General features: G+C 43.0%; 1 protein-coding gene across 1 annotated transcript in view; it reads right to left on the reverse strand.

Moving 5' to 3' along the window:
* Positions 1-7,196: 7,196 nt before the first annotated feature.
* Positions 7,197-20,527, reverse strand: part of LOC115639229 (solute carrier organic anion transporter family member 1B3-like) — a 49,076-nt gene continuing 35,745 nt past the window's right edge. The window contains exons 10-15 of the mRNA XM_030541718.1: positions 18,308-18,503; positions 17,163-17,325; positions 14,582-14,766; positions 13,328-13,392; positions 9,070-9,187; positions 7,197-8,129 (exon numbers count right to left, since the gene is read on the reverse strand). Coding sequence (XP_030397578.1) covers positions 7,913-8,129; positions 9,070-9,187; positions 13,328-13,392; positions 14,582-14,766; positions 17,163-17,325; positions 18,308-18,503 — 944 coding nt within the window. The 3' untranslated portion in view covers positions 7,197-7,912. The remainder of the gene's footprint in view (positions 8,130-9,069; positions 9,188-13,327; positions 13,393-14,581; positions 14,767-17,162; positions 17,326-18,307; positions 18,504-20,527) is intronic.

The raw sequence follows: 20,527 nt of genomic DNA on the forward strand, positions 1-20,527 counted from the left end.
TCTGCTGCTTTACTGTGAGAAAAAAAAACACTCCTGGCTCATTCACTCCCAGCTTGCAAAATCACATCCAGCTGAGTTACATGAATGTTCTCCCAGCCACTCATGAACTACAAACAGAGCAGCCCTAGTCAGTTCTGTAGTCTCAGACTTGTACCTCGTGAAATATGCATCTTGTACTGCCCAGTTCACTCACTGTGCAGCCCAAGCTCATATAAAGTTTGCCATTCCAACAAAGGGTAATGTTTATACACCAACCTTGTTAACCTGACTAGCGGTTCCCCCAAACACTTCAACCAAAACACACTGGTTTAGCTAGAAGAATAAAACAAGTTTATTAACTAAAGAAAGATAGATTTTAAGTGGCTACAAGTATTTACGGCATAAAAGTCAGAATTGGTTACAAAAGGAATAAAATATAGAACCGCAATCTAATTCCTAAACTTTGCCAAGCTAAGCAAGACTTGAAGCAAGCAACTTTCTCAGCCCACCAGATGCTGCAGGCAGTTCACAGTTCTTAATTCACAGGCTGGATCTCCTTACAGCCTGGGATCACTCCTCTAGCTCAATGATGTTTCGTTGTCTTTCAAACCATCTTGCCCCATGACTAGCGGTCAGGGAGGACAGGCAATGAGGAAGCCATTGTCCTTTATTTTATACTCTCTTACTCTATTTGATGCCTATGCCCCACTGGGGTCCTGACAATCACTCTGTGGCATATGTGAGATTCAAAGCATCTCTCAGGTGAATTGTAAATATTTCTTGCTCACACCTTCTGTGTATGTGACATTTGAGATGACATGCCCTTGTTTGAAGTTCTTGTTTTCTCTGAGGTGCTAGTCTGTGTGCGTTTCCCAGAATCACAATATGTTTCAATAACAAATATATAGCAAAATCTTCTAACTCCATGTACAAAGTTGACACACACATTTCAACAAGACAATGATTTTCAGCAGATTGTGATGATTCAAATAATATCTCACATGGCATACTTTGTACAACATATCATGACCATATAAAAGTGGTGACTCTGGGGTTACAGGGTGTTCCATGGTGTACAGAGGGTAGAGGTTCATATATAATTGTGAATATTTCACACTGCCTTAGGGAATTAATGTATACAATTCAAACAAATATTTTATTAACAGTTAAAAAAAGCAAGTGATAATATAGGGACAAGGGTCTGTCTGCAACTCATTTTATGCATTTTTTACAAACTACAGCTAATCTTTTACTCTGTCTCAAGGGCGGCAAAATGGGCCTGATCCTCCATTTGTGTAAATCAGTATAGCTCCATTAACGTCCAGGAAGCTACATTGATTTACAATAGCTGAAAGTCTCTATCAATATGACTAAAACTGTCAGGTTACATATTGGTTTTAGTTTATTTTAAGTGTCCTATATGCACTTAGATCTGAGCTTGAGTAGAAACTGTCTGGTCAGAGGTGGTTCTGAATGGACTGACTAAGATTCCACAGCAGATGGATGGACCACTTACTAGCTGAATTTTCATCCTGCTTCCTCATGCCTTGTTTTGATTCAGCCATGTCAGCCATGACTGCCTCAGTAAACAATTCCTTGCATTTTCATAGGTCTAGCTGTTCTTTCAGATACGGCTTGCAGCTCAGGTACTTTTTCTCCGGTCAGTGTACCAGGTCCACATGTCAAGTAAATCTGACATTTGGGTGTTTGATTTGCGGTGTGCAAACTCTCCTTTCCCCTGCCCCTCAATCGCTGGGAGTACTTCTAAATTGCCTTTAGAGATACATAAATAGATACATTCCAGCCTCTCTTTGAGCAGGTCTGCACTTAAAACGCTTCAGCTGCATTGGTGCAGCTGTGCCACAGTAGCACTTCAGTGAAGGCAATACCCATGTCGATGGGAGGGCTTGTCCCATCAGCATGGGCACTCCGTCTCCGTGAGTGGCAGTAGAGATATTGCCGGGCAAAGCCCGCCCGTAGACGGCACTATGTCAACACCAGGGATTAGGTCAGTTTAACTGCAGTTTTTTCACACCCTGCCAAATGTAATTAAACCGACCTAATTTTCTAGGGTAGACCTGGCTCTAAGGCTTAGAAACTTAGGGAAGACACCCTTTGTGATAATCTCTTTTCTTGCCAAATCACAAGCATAATACATTTTCTGGCTCGGTTCATAGTGTTTTACTATTAATTTTCCTTTGGCCCTTCTAAACTTATATTAATTGTTATTAGGGTTACCAATTTTTGATGGACATATTCCTTGAGGTTTCATTGCATGACAATATTTAATTCAAGATTAATCTTTAATTCCTGGAGACACTAAGTCAGTCCTGGAGGGTTGGCAACCTTATTTTTTCTAGCCATCCTCTGTTACAGTATCTTTTTCTCACCTGGGTGCTATGGTATTTTTGCAACATCTCCTCCTTTGTTTCGCTTTTGGTTCTGAGCACTTATGCATTCCTTCTTTTTCTCTGTCTTCTCTGATGTTCAGATTTTTGTTTACAATTTTACAGCTTGGTTAGGAAAGTCTAGGCTATTATTAGCCCTTTTCACAATTACTCAAATTGCTAAGAAGGGTATCTTCTCCAATGAGCCTAGGATGTACTGGTTTGGGCCAAAGAAAAGTGAATCCAGTGGGCTCCTTATACAGATTTAGGTTTCTAGTGGCTTTTATAAGGGTGACAGGTAAACCTCCTGCTCTTGGCAAAGTTTGCCTGATAAAATGGCAATGGCAACTTTGCCTGATAAAATGGCCATGGCAACTTCAAATTCAGCTAATTTTAACCCTGAACTCCCTGGCAATGAAGCATTTTCAAACTGGGGTGCCAAAAGGGAGGCACCTGAATAAGAGTGGACTGGTTTCCAAAAGGGCTAAGCAATGTGGGAAATGTGGCAGATCAGCCTCTCTGAAAAATATCAGGCCATGTTTATTAGGTACCTAAAATGGATGTAAGTGCCTCTTTCTGGGCACCTAAGTTTTGAAAATTGCAGCCAAAGTAAATAACTGTAAAACACAGTTGAAACTCATTAATATCCGTTTTTCCACTTCCCAGCACAAATGTAGCAGCCATACAGGCTGCAGTGCTTTGTAGTCAGAGTGGGCCAAAAGGAAGCCAGTGCAATGTTTGCCTTGCCTTACTACAGTACTCCACTGCTGATACAGTTCTCCCTTAGACAAGACAGAACACAACCGAGCCGGTAACAACTCAGCGCTGTACTGCATCACTCTGGGTTGCTGAGCAGCCACATGGAGGTTTGCCAATGGGAGCCTGACTCGCTCTGGAACCATGCTGCCCAATGCAGAACTGTTAGAAAGAAGGAAGAGACAATGTGCTGGCTTGTCTCTCTGTGCACAAGGGGGCTTCCTTCCCTGTAGGTAGCTGCCCACAAGCCCCTAAGTGCAGAGGGTCACAGACTCTGAAATCTGCAATGCTCCAAATCCCTTTCATCAGTGGGGTTGATTCACTTTGGTACAATGGTCTTTCTTCTTTTCTGCTCCCTATGGGTTTCCATCCCATTTGTTTAAGAACAGTGTGTTTTAAATGTAGCGTTGGATACATCTTTTCATGGGCTGAAGTTTTTGGATTGTAGCTTTTCACCTAAAAATTTGATCGCAAGTCACCACTGGGAACAGGTTATCCCTTAACTTATATTAATAAATAATACATTGGGCAATATTAATGTCAGCCATGCAAGCCCAAAGAATTACCACTGTCCCCCCAAACAAACAAACCATTAACTCTAGGGTTTTACAGATAGGTGAGATGGCTCATCCATTCAGCTTCCAAAGGTCTTCTTACTGACACATCTGGATCAATCAAAACACGGGTTGCCAAGCAAACAGCAAGAAAAGGGTTGTACTAGCCTAGTCAAATGCAGCATGTCATCCCCCTTGCCCTATAGTCATAAATAAATCTCACTTCAATTGAAAAATTATCCCACTGTTTCCCTCGGGTATTGTTATAATTTATACTCTAACAGATTATTACAGCAGGCAATACTGCAATTTCTGAACAGCTCAATAGGTCTTGCACAATACACTTTATTATCACCCTTTATTCCTGGATGTGGCTAATATCCAGGTCCCCTGTACTCTGAGTCTGCTTGTAACATATTTTCCACAGAATCCATCCATTGCTGTAACAATGGGGTTTCTAGCACTGGCAGTTATCTAGTGGGATTTTCAAAGGCAATTAGGGGCCTAACTCATTGAAAATCCCACTAGGTGGCTATTTGCATTTCTAGGTACTGAAATACTTTTAAAATACCTTCAAGTGTAAACAGTGTAGTGTTGTCTTCCTGAGTCCTGCAGACAGCCTGAAACTATACCTCGGAGAGGTGTGTCCTGCCCGGTGTAACTCCTTTGGGGTTTAGAGAGCATGGCCTCTTTAAGTCTCTTTCCAGGTGGGGGCGGTGCTGACTGTTCCAGAAGGAGAAAGTGCTGTTTTGGGGGAGAAAGGGGTGGACAAGAAAAAGAGGGGATAGCGACAAGGGTGCGTGCCAGGAGCTCCAGAGGGAATCGCCCGAGAAGGACAGGCCGGAGCTGGACCCAGTATCACGGCTGGCCAGAGCTGCATGGGGCTGGGAGTACTGGGGCTTGTGACTCTGCATTGGGAACAAGGAGGGAAGCTGCTGGCTAGTTAAGTGGGGAGGTGGCTGGCTTTGCAGAGAGCGGCAGAAGAGGGCACCAGAGGGGTTTCTTGGGGAAAGTTCACTGGCGCCAAAGATGACCAGGAGCACCCAAGACTCCCCACTGGACTGGAACTTTGCCCAGGACTCCTGAACTCTGTGTGCAGACACATTGCTCAGTGTCTGCCCTTCCAGACTGTGCTACCACTGGGCCCGTGGGGCCTTGTGTTGAATGCAGCCCTGTTTTACCACTCCCCCTACCTTCCCCTCCTTTCATCCCTCTGTTAGTAAATATTTCCCTTTCCGATATTCATTGTACTCTTCCAGGGTGTGTGTGTGTTCACTCTGGAGGGACGGGTTGGAACAGGTGCTCCTAGGGAAGGGTGACCAGACAGCAAGTGAGAAAAATTAGGACCAGGGGTGGGAGGTAATAGGAGCCTATATAAGAAAAAGACCCAAAAATCGGGACATCTGGTCACCCTATCCTGAGGTGAAATAGACTTTCCCTCCTGCATTTCTGTACACACCTTCTCTTGGCCAGAGCTGCCTGCAGAGCAGACTCCATCTTGGCCACAAGGGTGCTGAAGTTACACCCGTCTTCTCAGTGAGCTGGTAACTCTGAAACCTAAAGATGACTGGTATAAGCAACTTTATTAACTATTTCACTGATGATCATTTCAGGAAAAACATCCAGTAAATGGCCCCTTTAGTAATAAAATATGTAATGCTGACAAACCCTGATTATCGGGATCAAATCTGGGATCTCTGGAGCTAAATGCTTGAGCCTCTGCTGCATGAGCTAAAAGCCATATGGCTCTTAACTAAGGCTGTAAAGCAGACTCCTTAATCTCTAAGTGGTCTTGGAACCACTAGAGGGGACAGAATACCATGCCCAGAAGGTGTGGGGGTTACACATATGCTAATATAGAATTGTGTGTGGCAATAACATTAGTAAATTCTTTACCATTTTGTTTTATTGTATTGCATTCATGTGTCCAAAAATGAGACAAATGGAAATTCATGCATAAAGGAAAGGTTATTTTATGTTTCAATGTCAAGTCTTGGGGTCCACTTCTGTGATCCCTATTCCAGCAACACCCTAATTGTAGGGAACTTTCAGGCACATGATTTCTAAAACAGCCACCAAACCTACGGGATTCTAATAGGATTGAATCCAATAGCATGATGAAAAGCTACTCTGACAGTATTTTAAATATGCTGATCAAAAGGAAGCCTCTAGTCTAAGATATTGTTTAGGTTTAGCAATGGTTTTGAAATAGATATTATAGACTGTCTCAAAGAAATCTAGAGCTCAACTTTCCCAAAAAAAAATGAGGTTAGGATTTGGTATATTACAAACATGATTGACTTGGCTCCAATAGTCATGTAGTTATATTATCATTCTTTGGACTGCCCTCTACTGGTGTTATATGGCACAGTAACAGAGGTCAGCTTCAGAATAAAATAGCCTAAAATCTCTGGGTTTTGCTTTGAAAACATAAAGTCACTACAAAGCTGAATATTTCACTGATCAACTTAGTAAATAATTAGTCTAATTTTTATAAAATGCTATAACTTTGAACTCACTTAATAATCTTCATGTTAAATTTTCTTTTAAAAAAATAATAAAATATGTATCGATGTACTTAAAGATATGATGGAAGAATCAGTGACGATTTCAAAAAATAGGTGCCTACAGTTAGACTCCTAAGTCCATATTTAGACACCAAACTGAGTGTCCCATAATTTACTTCATGAGTAGTCTCATTGAAAGTAATGTGAATAAATTTGGAATAAGCTGCTACAAAACCATATGAAGAGTATCAGAAGCTGGTCTTTTTTTTTTTGCTTTAATATTAGTAAAATTGTGGTAAACTGTCAATTTGAATGCTTTTGCAATGGGGTGGGATTTTCCAAAAGCATCTAAGCTAGGAGGACAAGTTTCACTGACTTCCTCAAAAGTGCTTTTGAAAACCACCACCCCCTTTTTTTTTTTTAAAACTGCTAGTTTTGAAAGTGCAATCTTTAAATTGTAGATCCTGGTTTGGTGTGGAGGTTTTTTTTTGCATTCTTTAAAAACAAATTATTCAAGTTTTGCTGCTTTCCTCTAGATGTCTAGAGAGGTCCTTTTAGGCAGCGGAATAGTGAAACTGAGTATACACAGAGTACTGTCAAAATCTACAAAGTAAAGAAAAATAATTTTTTTTTCAGTTATTTCATTTACAGCAAACTTAGGTGCTTCTTACAACTAGAGCCAGTTGAAACTTTTCCAATAGAACAGTTTGGAAAATGCTGATTCAATGAAATTGAAACATTTTGTAGGAACATATTGATTTCATCAACATTTTCAACAGGAAATTCATGAAATTATTTGTTTTGACATGGTGGAAATATTTCATTTGCATAAAGGTAACATGTTTTGTTTCAGCAAGATCAAAATGACCTTATTGTTTCACGTTTATGTCATATTATCATTTATAAAAACAATACAATATAAAAGTAAAAATATTATGACATTTATATTATGAATTATAATGTAATATAAAAGTTGAAATTGTGTCAAAACAAAATGTTTCGAAATGGTTGTTTTGATGTTTCCTAAACAAAATATTTTGAAATTTTCATTTCTTAGTCAAAATCTTGAAATATCAACTTTTTTGTTCCCATTCAGGATGAGAGCAAAACTTGAAATGCTGGAGTTTCTGATGGAACAGAAATTCCATTTTACGACCAGCTCTCCTTACAAGTCAATAGGCATAACATTTTCAGTTGGAACTATGATTTTTCACATTGTGTCCCTGAGGACACAGAGGAAGAAGAGGGTTTGGGCTTTCCATCCAGATATTCACTGGCAGGCCAGAGTTCAAAAAACTACATTAGCTTCTTACTGTACTGTGCAGACTCTTACAACTATGCAAAGTCCTTTTGACTTCAGTGGGACTCAGTACCGGTGGATCTGTGGGCAGGACTTGGGCCTACCAGTGTAATATTTGGAATGCAGTTACTATGCCAGAAACCACATTCAAGCCATTTAAAAATTACAAACAGCTGCAATTAACCATGCCAAACAGGATTTTCCTTCATTAGTTAATTAATGGAATTTGTCGTGTGTGTCATTGATAAGCAGGTTCATATAAGCTAGTTAAATATAAATCATATGTGCACCTAGCTGTCCTTGTCATTGACTATGTGTTCATTCTGGTTTTTCATTCTGAGCAGTGTTATTGTTTTGTTCAGGACATTCTGCAAGTTGATTTTAAAAGATGCTGTCCCGATTCATGCAACATGGGTGTAAGTGGCTTTTCTAAATACGTGATTCTCTTTCCACATCAGAAGTACTAGATAAATATTCATTGCTCTTTGAGTTAGCTTCTTTGTTCATAGGAACACTTTCTTGCCCGCCATTTTCTGTGGATTTGGGGTCCTTTGCTTGGTACTGTTTCTTCACCATTGTATAAAACAGGAAAGCTAAGAAGTAGGATGGTAATCTGAGGCCTGCTATTAGGCCAAGGTAGGTATACCTGTGAAGGGAGAATACAAAAGGCAGTTCTGATATTAACAAACTTCAAAAGATCTGCAAGAACTAACATTACTTATAAGCGGATCTTTTCAGGAATGGTACAACAATCAAAAATGCACAGTAGTCCCTGAACTCTTTAATACAATAATTTAGGAGACAAAATCTAAAACGACTTTGTGAAGGGTGCTATAAAGTGGACATTTTCACTGTTTACACTATGATTTATGCCTTTGAAAATATGTATACAGTAATAATCGATCATTTTTCCTCTACTTCTGCTAAATTTGTAGAAGCTTCTGGGAGCCAGGATTTCTGCAGCAACTGTAAGTTTCATGGGTTCTCTAGTCCTGGCTACTCAGCATAAACATTAAAATGCTCCCCAAATGTGTGGCCATCAAGAGTTGCATGAAGTAAAACGAATGTGAAAAAACAGTTGCTTTGAGTCCTCTTCAGGTAGATATTTTTTGACTGTGCTTAACAAACATTTCTCTACAACGTATATGTCCTCAGCTGCCCAATAGCATTTTTTTTCATTTGTTCACACATTAAACATGGTCAATAAAGTGAAATTGGCAGTCTTCCTAATATTCATGGTACGCAATGTGAATTTGGATGTCTTTTCTATTCCTGCTTGTGAATCACATGATGACAATGAATTTCTCAGCTGTGTAGAATGTATATCCATTATTCAGGAAAGACTAAGCCATCAATGTCAACGAGGGTTTTGCCTGAATGAGTCAGGCTTGTATAAAGTATTGAGAAGAGACGTTAGGAATTGGCCTCAAGATTAGTTAATGTGAAGATTTATTGACATTTGAGATTTTGTACTGACCTATATGAAGGTGAAGCCAATATTAGATGACCAGGGCCAGAGCATCAAATAATTTAGTCTTGATGCAGAAAGGAAACTCACGACCACTCAATGTTTTGATTGAACTTACCTGTATGCATCAGAATCATATATCCTACAAGCTCCTCGGTGCCCACAGCTTCTGCTTCCCCATTTCAAGCATGTCCTGTCTATTAAGGCACCAAAATAAATGGGGGCTGGAATTCCGGCTGCAATAAAACATTCACAAATATATCACTATGTCATATTATGAGGCACGACTTTATAAAATATAATAGCATTTTCATACTAAGCTCCAACCCTGCCCTGTGCTGTAGTGGTGCTCTAGGTGGGCAGTGGGCTATAGGGAGCCTCTTCCTCCCTTTATAGAAATTGGACAGGATCCTTCAGAATAGTGAGCAGGGTGACCACTTTTGGTGCTTTTTGGAGCTCCACAGTGACATGGTCTGACAGCTGAGGGCCTGGCCAGGCTATCAGCCTGTGGTGACACACAGGGCTTTCTCCAGCCTGTATTCGCTCAGCAGTTCCCAAATTGTTCTGTAAAGCACTGGTGGTCTGCAGCTCAATCGCTGCAGCAGTTTTCAGGACTTAGTGGTGCATGGACCTCATGCTGATCCTCTACACTGGGGTGAAATTCATCTTATGAGCCTGGCACTCCTCTTTGTTTCCTACTGACAAAAAAAAAGTACCTGCTGGGGGTGGGGGAAGGGAGATGAATATATGGAAAAGTGCAAAAGTAGACAGTAGGCAAAATTGTCAACGCTGCTTCAGGTCCAGATTTTAAAGGTGTTTAGGCATTACCCCCACACTGTTGCGAAGTAGAACTCAGGCACCTAAGTCACATTTTCAAAAGTAACTTAGGCACTTGGAGGCTAAATTCACAAAGGATTTAGGTGCTGTGATACTGAATGTGGCAATGCCTAACTGTTAGGCCCCTAGAAAATCATTGGAATGACATTGTGATTCACAAAGACCTGAGCTGGGCACCTCAGCTCCTGTATAATGCATGGGGAGAGACAGGCACCTTAGAATGCGATTCATATAAGCCAGCATGCTAGGTGGGGAGCTAGCCAATGGGAGATGTTGCCAAGATGGGTGTGTGCTAAGCCCACCCCCTCACAGAGAGACTGAGACCCACAGCAGAATACCCCTTAGCTCAGTGGTTAGTGTTTAAATCTTTTCTGCCCCTTCAGCGGGAGGGATTGAATCCAGGTCTCCCACCTCGTGGGTGAGTGCTCTAACTGTTGGGCTAAAAGGCATAAGGTGGACACCATCTTCTCCTCCGGTGGTCAGACTTTAAATGGGACCTGATTCAGTAGGTGGCCTCTGAGCACACCAACTGGACTGGGCCCCACACATGAGTCAGGCCAGCAAACGCCTAGCTTCCCCTGTTTGTGATTCGCTCAGGGGCTTACACGGGTGATGAGTGTCCAGATGACTAGAGTGAGGTAGCAGCACACGTGTTTAGATGGGTGCTGAGGGAACTTTCAACCTGAAACCTTAGGTGCCAAGTGATTTTAGGGGCCTAGAGTGTTCAGTGGCAGTTTTGTGAAATGCAGTGGAGCCTTAAACTGAGATTAAAGCACCTGAGTCTGGGATTTACCTTTCTGAATCTAGGCCTTACGAGCCTTAGTCCCACTGACTTTCAATGAAACTTAAGCTACGAAGTCAGGTAGGTGTTGCAGTGCAGAGCAAAACAAAGCCTAAATACTTGTCAAAATCTGGGCCTGAGTAATTTAGCAGTCAAAGTCCTATTTATTTCTAAGAGTGACATAGGCACTTAGGAGTCTAAATCTCACTGAAAGTCAGTGAGACTTAGCCAGGGGTGAAAGTGAAATAGGGATTTACCAGTATGAGGCTGGGTTGGGGCCGGCTGTTGCCCCCAGAAGGGGTGGGGCCTCGGGCGGAAGGGGCGGGGATGGGGGGGGTCAGAGTCAGCCCCAGCCCGCCCTGTACCAATAAGTGCCCTCCTCCTCCTCTGCCGGGGTAGCAGTGGCAGCTGGGGGCTCCAGCAGCTGTTTAAAGGGCCCAGGGCTCAGCTGCCACTACTACCCTAGGCCCTTTAAACCGCTGCCGGAGCCCCTGCCGCTGCTACCCCAGGGCTCTGGCAGCAGGGCTCCGGGGGCTATTTAAAGAGCCCAGGGCAGTAAAGGCACAGGGAGCCCCGGCCCTTTAAATAATCCCCAGAGTCCTGCTGCTGCTACCCCAGGGCTCCAGCAGCAGGGCTCTCGTGGCAATTTAAAGGGCCTGGGGCTTCCCATGCCCTTTAAATTGCCACCTAGGGAAGCAAAGCTACCCTGGTATGGCGCACTAACTCTTGCTGGTACACACTACTGGGGCGTACCAGCTTACTTTCACCCTTGGACTTAGCTTTTGAAAATAGGTTTTAGGTACTTTTGAAAAGTTTACTCAATGTAAATATTTGTTCAAAATAGAACAAAACATTTACTGCACCAAGGACAGCTAAAAATGCATGCACACATTCCTAAAATAACTGTCCCAGATGCTGTGTGTGCCCCTGGGATTTTGTGTCTCTGAATGGGATGAGAGTTGGCCTGTGCCTTGCAAATGAGTGAGGCAATGATACTTGGCATAATCTTTGGATTAAACTGTAGTTCAGACTATGAAAAAGCTTAGAAATCATTGTGACTGGCCAAAGGAAGAGCGAGATGCATCTTGCATTGCACCCTCCACTCTGGCGTGCTGTGGCCTATGCTGCCCTTTACCCTCTTAAAATAATTTTAAAAAAACAATAATCATGGTGTGAAATCCTGGCCCTGTTACAATCAATGGGAATTTTGGCATCAACTTTATTAATGCCAGGATTCCAACCGTGTACTGAACCATGTTTGTGCAGCTTTTTTTCTGCATTAAAATATTGCACTCCTTTATAGTTTAGTTTTAAACTAAAAGGAGTGTATTCTCTGTGTATTCTATCCAGAGGGCCACATGTATATATTCTGTTCTTATGAGAGCATCTATGATCTGCTTCTGCAGGACCAGTTCTAACTTCTGTGGCACTAAACAAACTAGGAGTGTGAACTTTTCTAATCAGATATAGCTTGGTCTGAAACCTAGAAAACCATTATGACACTTATTCTTACACATTTTTTCATTTTTGGATAGTGCTCTAGGCACCTGTCCCATGAATTAAAAATCACACAAACAAACAAACAAACAAAGAATTGCCTATAACTATATCCACTTCAGCCTATGGGTGCAGGAACAATTTGTATAGTGGAGGTGCTGGGAGCCACTGAACCAGACTGTAAACATAAGAATGGCCCTACTATGTCAGACCAAAGGTCCATCTAGCCCAGTATCCTGTCTTCCAACAGTGGCCAATGCCAGGTGCCCCAGAGGGAATGAACAGAGCAGGTAATCATCAAGTGATCCATCCCGTCGCCCATTCCTAGCTTTTGGTAAACAGAGGTTAGGGACACCATCCCTGCCCTGGATGGAAACCACTTCAAGCCAGGGGGTGTTGCCGCACCCCTAGTTCCAGCACCTACACCTCAGCTCACTCCCTCCTCAACTGCCTTGGAGGAGAGAGAGAAGACATAGGTGTTCTAGCATGTCTGGAGCATTCTGGCTCTGAGGGACCAATGAGGGGATTAAGTTCCAAAATGGAGGACCCTTCATAGACAACAACCTTCCAGCAGTTCCTTTTTCTTTATATTAAGGGAGCTCCAATTTGACTCTCTCTTCTGATCTCAACTATGGCAGTATGTCACAGGGCGAGAGGCCATCTTCCAGGCAACCAGGGCCCTAACCTTTTATGGCTCTTTATAGGTTAACACCAACACCTTGAATTCCACTCAGAAGCTTATTGGAAGCCAGTGCAGATTGTGGAGCACTGGCCTGATGTGCAATTCCACTTCATGTGCAGTTCTGCTTAATAAGCAGGTTGCAGCATCCACAATAGCATCAGCTTCTGAATGGTGCCAGGATGCAGGCCCATACATAGCACATTACAACAATCTCATCTTGACCTGAGGCATGGGTAATTGTTGCAAGGTCCAAATCAGAGAGGAAAGGTTGTTTTGTCAGGTGCAGTTGCAAAAATGTGCTCTTGGCCACATCTTGGACATCTAGGAGCAGCCCAGGGTCTAACACAGGGACTGTCTTTTTGTTCTTTATTTGCACAGTGCCTAGCACAGTGGGGTCCTGCTTGATGGCTGAGGCTCAGCATTACGGTACTATTACTGCTACCACTAGTACTATTAATAATAATAGCACTGCCAAATTTGGCATCTGTTTTGCAAATGCACTTGGTGCCATTTAAAGCCACACAGACACTCAAAGGTATTTAAAAACTCAAATAGTGTAGTCAGAATAATTTATCTTACCTAGGGCTCTCATAATCAGTGTGTATAGACCAACTGCAAGAGATTTTAGCTCTGGGTGAACACACCTAAAAATAGATAGATGTAAGTCACAATAATAGATCTCCATAATACCTAGACATACTCATTAAAATGTATTATTTCCCCATAGAATTATTATTCTTAATGACAAAATACAAAACTTCAGAAGGAAGCTGTCTCATACATTTGCCAAAAACACATTAAATGACATGGGAAAAGTGAACTAATTAATTGCTCTCCATTGAATATTCACTGGGAAGTCAATGTACAGCACATAATTACTGAGGTGAATCTATATGAAATACTGGCACCTTCTACCCATGTTTTGCAGAACTGGGTGTCCCTAAATACCTATTCTACTGCCTTTTCATTATGGGCTTTATGAACTGATGGGGACTATGATTTTGGCCTGGGGCAAAACTTCTAGAAATGGTATAATTGGAACAGCATCTTGTAACATTGTAATGCCATTCCCAAAGGCTGAGTTTTCAAGACCCACATTCTTAGCAAAGATGCAAAGCAACATGCCACTCAAATTGGTGTATAACTAATTTCCAAGAGATTAAACTTAACTGCTGCCACAGGGAAATCTGACAAGGGTTCTGAGTTAATTATATATCCAATGTGTGCTGGATCCCTTTAAAGTTATTGTCATGAAAAAACACCTTCTTAAACAACAATTATTTCTGCATATTATATTAGCATTTCTTTCTGTATATTCATACATGACAAAATATTTTTTAGAACTCCTATTAGCATTCCCACTGATTTTGCTTTCAAATTGCCTTCGGATTTCATAGTGACCAAACTTTCTCACTACCAAGCTTTTATCCATCTCCTATTTCACATAAAAAAATAATGTCAACAAAATGTGTTTCAGCTGGACTCTCTTTTGTTCCTCAGTCTACTTATACAAACTACATTTGTATGTGTAGCTTCTAATCACAGAAACAGATCTAATTGTACTACAAACACAAAATTCGGATGTAAAAGCCAACACGGGTCAGCTTAATAGCAAGAGGGAGAAACTGACTGTAATGTATGAACATAATAGTTAAATTTGGTGGTAGTGCCCACCAACCATTTTAATTCTTCATAATTAAAAACAGATTCAGAGAAGACAGCAGTAAAAGAGTGCTAGATTTCAAGAAAGTTAGGGTAATTTGGGGAAATTAAGTCTCCCATGACGGGAAAAACCCTTACTGATATTAAAAAAATTATTTTGGTTTCACTTACCTAAACATAGCCACGTATAAAGGGGTGGCTCCTAAAGCATGGAAAAAGGCACTTATAACTTGTATTACTGTATAATAAATAAACTTTCTTGAGCAGTCGTCACTTTTTGGACATTGTCCCAAAATTACAGAGGTATTTCCTGACTGTGAATCTGTAATTTCCATGCAGCTGCAGTTATGATACACCTAAGAGACACAATTTTGATTTGTTGGTATATTATTAATTCAATATGGCATACGGCATTAAAATACAAGCAAAACCTCACATGAAAATATGACCCAGGTAAACACCCCATGGGCCTCTAACCAACTCTTGTTTGCATTTCTCAGAGGTTTCAACATTCAGTAATTTCTTAGTTTCTTTCCTATGTGTCATGTACTTCTTGTACATGGTAGGTTGCAAGGCTGATACCAGCAGATCAAGCTTCCGTATCAATTATAGACTGACTACCAGGGCCGTACCTGGGGTGGGCAGGGCCTGGGACATTAGAAACTCGGCACCTATCTGCCAGGGGGTGCTTTGCCCAGGCCCTGCTCCACTTCGGCCCTGCCCCACTCCACCCCTTCCCCCAAGGCCCTACTCCAGTCCCACCTCCTGCCTGCCTCTTCCCCACCCAGTTCTTCCCCCTCCCCTGAGTATGCTGTGCCCTTGCTCCTCCCCCCTCCCCCATAGTGCCTCCTGACACTGCGAAACATCTGATCCGTGGAAGGCCATAAGTGGCAGGAGGCCCGCTGGTGGGCAAGAGGTGCTGGAGAAAGAGGGAGGTTCTGGTGTGGGGGGGGTTTCCTACTTGCCCCCACCCTCCGCTCACCTCCCTGTTTGCCTCCTCAGCCCACTCGCCCGCGAATCTCACTGCCTCACCCTCCTCCTGCGAGGCCCCCCAAAGCACGGGGCCCAGGGCAGTTGCCCTGATTCGCCGTACCCTAGGGACGGCTCTGCTGACTACAGAGTTTATTTCTCAGAGGTACACAGGTGTCTTCGCCATAGAATCCTTTAATGCTCTGCCAGGTCTGGCTAAGGTTAACTTAAACAAGGTATTTTACACACAGCACCACCTAATGGCTTAATCATATAATGCAGGTTAGTATTCCATTACAATATGAGCTCTACTGTGAGGCAGGGATCTCTCTCTAAAGAAACATTGTTAACATTGAAGGGCTGGATTTTGTAATCAGATCTGGCCCTGTTTGCACCAGTTCCTTGTCTTCCTCACGTGCTGGGGCGTGTCAGGGGCAGGAAGGTAGAAAGTAGCTCTAATTCTCATCAAGGCCACAGCTGGACCTAAGAATCAGGAAACTGCAACTGGCTCTCTGAGACCTTTCCCCATTCCCCCTCCCCCATGTCAAAACAGAGATCAAGTGAAGCAGAGACTCTGTCCCTGTATCTCCAAATCCTTTCATTCCAGCCTTGACAAAGCCCCTCAAATCATGATAAGTTGTCCCAGGACAAGTCACAGTGTATATCTATGCAGCACATTTACCCTAGAGCAGCAGTTTTCAAACTTTTTGAGCTGAGTACTGCCTTTGAGTTAAAAATTTTGGTTGTGTCCCCCCAACCTAGACAAAAATAGACACATTACTCACCCCCAGGGGCGGCTCCCGGCTCCAGCACGCCAAGCGCGTGCTTGGGGCGGCATGCCATGGGGGGCGCTCTGCCGGTCGCTGGGAAGGTGGCAGGCAGGGCTCTGGTGGACCTGCCGCAGGCATGCCTGCAGAGGGTCCGCTGGTCCCGCGGCTTCGGTGGACCTCCCGCAGGTGGACCTCCACCGAAGCCGCAGGACCAGTGGACCCCCCGCAGGCATGCCTACGGGAGGTCCACTGGAGCCGCTGGACTGGCAACTGGCAGAGCGCCCCCCCCGCGGCATGACACCGTGCTTGGGGCGGCAAAATGGCTAGAGCCGCCCCTACCCACCACTTGGGTTTTCAGGGTGAGGGAAGGTGCATGTGACAGTCTTTGGGGTGGAGACAGTGCTGGGCATGGAGGCTGTTGGGATGTTGTCACTGACTCACAGGTTGGGTGGCCTGCAGAGGTGAGTCAAGGGGTGGAGGTGGCACTCCCTTCTCAAGCCCTTCTGCGCGGGGACTGGTCCGAGCCACCAGGCATCGTTTTCCGAGCTGCCTGATATTGCCACTTGCCCCCCAAACATTTCTCTGCACACTCCTAGGGGGGTGCACCCCACAGTTTGAAAACCTCTGCCCTAGAGATTGCACCTGGACAACTACCTCAGCGTAGTTACACTGGTAGCTAAAAACCTCAATGTAGCTAAGATCTGATTTACAAAAGGCAAACAAACAGAGGTCTGCCTTTAGGCAGTGTGTAACACTTTTCAGTGTGTGTTGTGTGTTTCCCTTGGAGCCCAATATGAGTTTGTTATAGCCCCCAGATACAGAGCCTGGCTCTTTTGCTCAAGCTGCAGAGACTCAAGCATCTAGCGCTGGAAGTCTGTGGTTCTCAGTGATCCTCACAAATGCATGACCGTTCCTCTAGCTCTGTAATCGATCTGATCTTTTCTAAATATCCATCACAATATACCAATGTTCTTAAGCAAAAAAGATGGGGAAAAACTGGATAAGGCTCTTACCTTGTTCTTCCCATGTCCTGTCAAAGCCTTGCATCCAGCAAGACAAGCAGATATGTACGTGATTCCATTGTCTCCACAAACAGGATCCCACAGGTTCGTGGCACATTTGCAGTCAGAGTTGCAGACAGAAAAGGAGGAGGTTTCATGACGTGCAACTGGTTTGCTTATAAGGTAAATTTACAAAGGCATAACATTGTTTTATTACAAAATCTATATTTCAATGACACACTAAAGAAGAATACAGTATCACAAATTTGTCTTTCACTCCTACCTGATATCCTCATTATTGTAGAACTAAACTAATATTCCAGGTAAACAAGCTTAAATTGTTCCTTTTCTTGTAACGTTGATCTTGTGGCCTCAGCTTCCATCCCACATACATTGAAATACAGATGACTAATGGATTATGAAAAATTCTATGACAAAGAAAGGGATTTCTGCCCATTATAGCCCAGAAAAACCAGACCTTTAGTTCTAAGACACAGTGCAATTCTTGACACCATCTGTGTCCAGTCCCAGCATTCTAGCTGCCTAAACCCACACCCTAAAACTGTAATTCATTTTATACATGAATCACACTCAGAGCCGGCTCCAGGGGTTTTGCCGCCTCAAGCAGACCAAAAAAAAAAAAAAAAGCCGCGACAGCGATCTGCAATTCAGAGGGAGGTCCTTCGCTCGGAGCGAGAGTGAGGGACCCTCCGCCAAATTGCTGCCGAATCCCTGAAAGTGCCGCCCCACTCCGGAGTTACAGCCCCAAGCACCTGCTTGATAAGCTGGTGCCTGGAGCTGGCCCTGATCACACTGACACAGTTATCCAGTTAAGACCCATACCCCAAACTGATGTAATTATAACCCTGCCTTCCCGTCCCCCACAAAAAAAGTAGCAGTATGTAACTTTCAAACAAAGTATATCGATATAAAAAGAGGGCTACATTCTCATCTGGTGTAAATCAATCTAGCTCCATTACAATTTATACAAACTTAGAATCTGACATTTTCTAATGGTATAATCCTTCAATATTTGTGGAAGATACAGTAAGTACTACAATCGTGTGTTTGTATTCAATTGTGACAAAACATTATGCTATTTGTAATGCTGCCAGAGAAAGGAAACGTGCTGTATATTACATAAGATGTATACATACCCATCATAAGATACTGTCAGTCCTGCCACTACATGGTTCTCACAGCCCACAAAAAAGTATGAGAGGGTTATGAGAAAAGACATCAGTGACATCCCAAATCCAAATTTTGTAGCTCCAATCATGCCCAATTTGTATTTCTTCATTATGAGCCCTCCTAAGAAAATCCCAATGCTTACAGCAGGTAAAGCCGTTACTCCTGCAATAAAAGAGAGAGGAGGGTTACTGGAGAAGTGCAGTCACATTCTGTCACACATAACTGATTTAACACATGAGCTGGCTGAAATTGGTGAAAATTTTCATAACACACTGCCTGAAAAATTTCATCAATTTATTTCATGTCTCAAAATACCACGACTTTTCAAGGGCCCAAGAACCTCCCCTAATACTTTTGCCAATGAACCTGTGAAAAATACATCTAGATGTATGTAATTACAGACCAAACTCTGTCCCAACTTGTGCAGCGTCATGAGAGGGTAAGGGCGCATAAGGCACCTCCTTATGCCCTTGTGTTGACCACCTGTACCACAGGTTGCAGCATAGGAGAGGAAGTTGGATCCAGAAAAGTGCTAGATTTTCTCTCCCACTGGAAGGAGCACTGGCTTTGCCCACTCCAAAGTATCAGCCAGAATAGCTGCACCAGCATGTTGGGTGACATGCACTGCACCATGCAGAGGCCCAGTGTGGAGTACCACTCATTCAGGGCAGTGGGGACACCAGGAGGCAGATAGTGGCAGACTTCTACCCTAGCAACTGTATGTGCAGGCTTGTGACATAACCCCCACCCCCCAATGTCCACACTTAAACCCCGGAAGCATGTGCCTCAAGGTGAGCAGAGGGCACGTAAGCTACCATGCCTGAGGGTGTGAGTAAGTACACTCTTTAGCTGTGGAAAAGTCTAATACCTGTGCCAGTTTGCAGTGTGAACGGGGATGAGGAACATCTACCGGGTTTCAAGTTTCAATAGTCTTTCAGTCGTAGTTCCTCAATGCACTGAATCCTTTTCTTCCCAACTCTTTCAAAACCTAGGTCTCTGTCACCTTGTGCACTGGTAGTAGTGTGCTGCACTGCCCCCCGCAGAACAATTGTTTGTTGCTGTATTTACAGGCGTGTGACATTACCCAGGGTATTATCTGGACTGCAGGTGCCAGCTTCCTCATTTCCCTGGGGGTGCTTGACCCCCCACCACTCCAGCCCAGGTCCCACCCCCACTCCACCTCTTCTTCCAAGGACAAATCCTGTTATCCCAAATGGAGTTTCCCAAACACTTCAATCCAAATACACTGGTTTAAATAAAAGAATAAAACAAATGTATTAACTACAGAAATTAAATAAAAGTAAAATGCAACTAATGTCTAACTTAACACGCAAAGTGAATTCAAAGCAAAGGTCTCTCTCACAGCAGTCTTACTGACTGAATTCCTTTTAGTCAGGATCCCTCCCCTGTCCAGTGATGCTTCCTTTGTTCTTCAAGTGTTGTTGATGCCTGGCCACTTAACCAGGTGACCGATCATTTGATTTTGATGACACTTGGCTGGGGTGTTGGCTAGGCTTTTGTCTCTGGAAAACTGCTTTGTGACTGCTCTCATAATTTGGAATATGTAACATCACACAATAGAATCTAAAAATTTACATACAATGTAGCCACACATATTTTACCAGGACAATAATGATCAGTAAATTACAGTAGAAACTTAGAGTTATGAACCGACCGGTCAACCATACACCTCATTTGGAACCAGAAGTACACAATCAGGCAGAAGCAGAGACAAAAGAGAAAAAAGAAAATACAGTACTGTGTAAAACAAACTACTAAAGAAACAAAGTGAAAATTTTAAAAAAATTGACAAGGTAAGGAAACTATTTCTGTGTTTGTTTTATTTAAATTAAGATGGTTTAAAGCAGCATTTGTCTTCTGCATAGTAAAGTTTCAAAGCTGCATTCAGCTGTAAGCTTTTGAAAGAGCAACCATAACATTTTGTTCAGAGTTACGAACATAACAGACTTATGAACAACCTTTATTCCTAAGGTGTTCAAAACTTTGAGGTTCTACTGTATGAGTTTTCAAATGATACCTCAAAAGGCAGTTACTTGGCCCGTGGAGCTGATCAATATGCGGCAACAGTATACCATCCTCCTTAATTTCAGCCAGAGCAGCAGGAACATTCACCTGTACCAGGAAATTGCACAGAGTCTGGCTCAGTGCTATGAATGCATAAAGCA

Source organism: Gopherus evgoodei, chromosome 1 (genome assembly GCF_007399415.2).
Source record: "Gopherus evgoodei ecotype Sinaloan lineage chromosome 1, rGopEvg1_v1.p, whole genome shotgun sequence".
NCBI lineage: Eukaryota > Metazoa > Chordata > Testudines > Testudinidae > Gopherus > Gopherus evgoodei.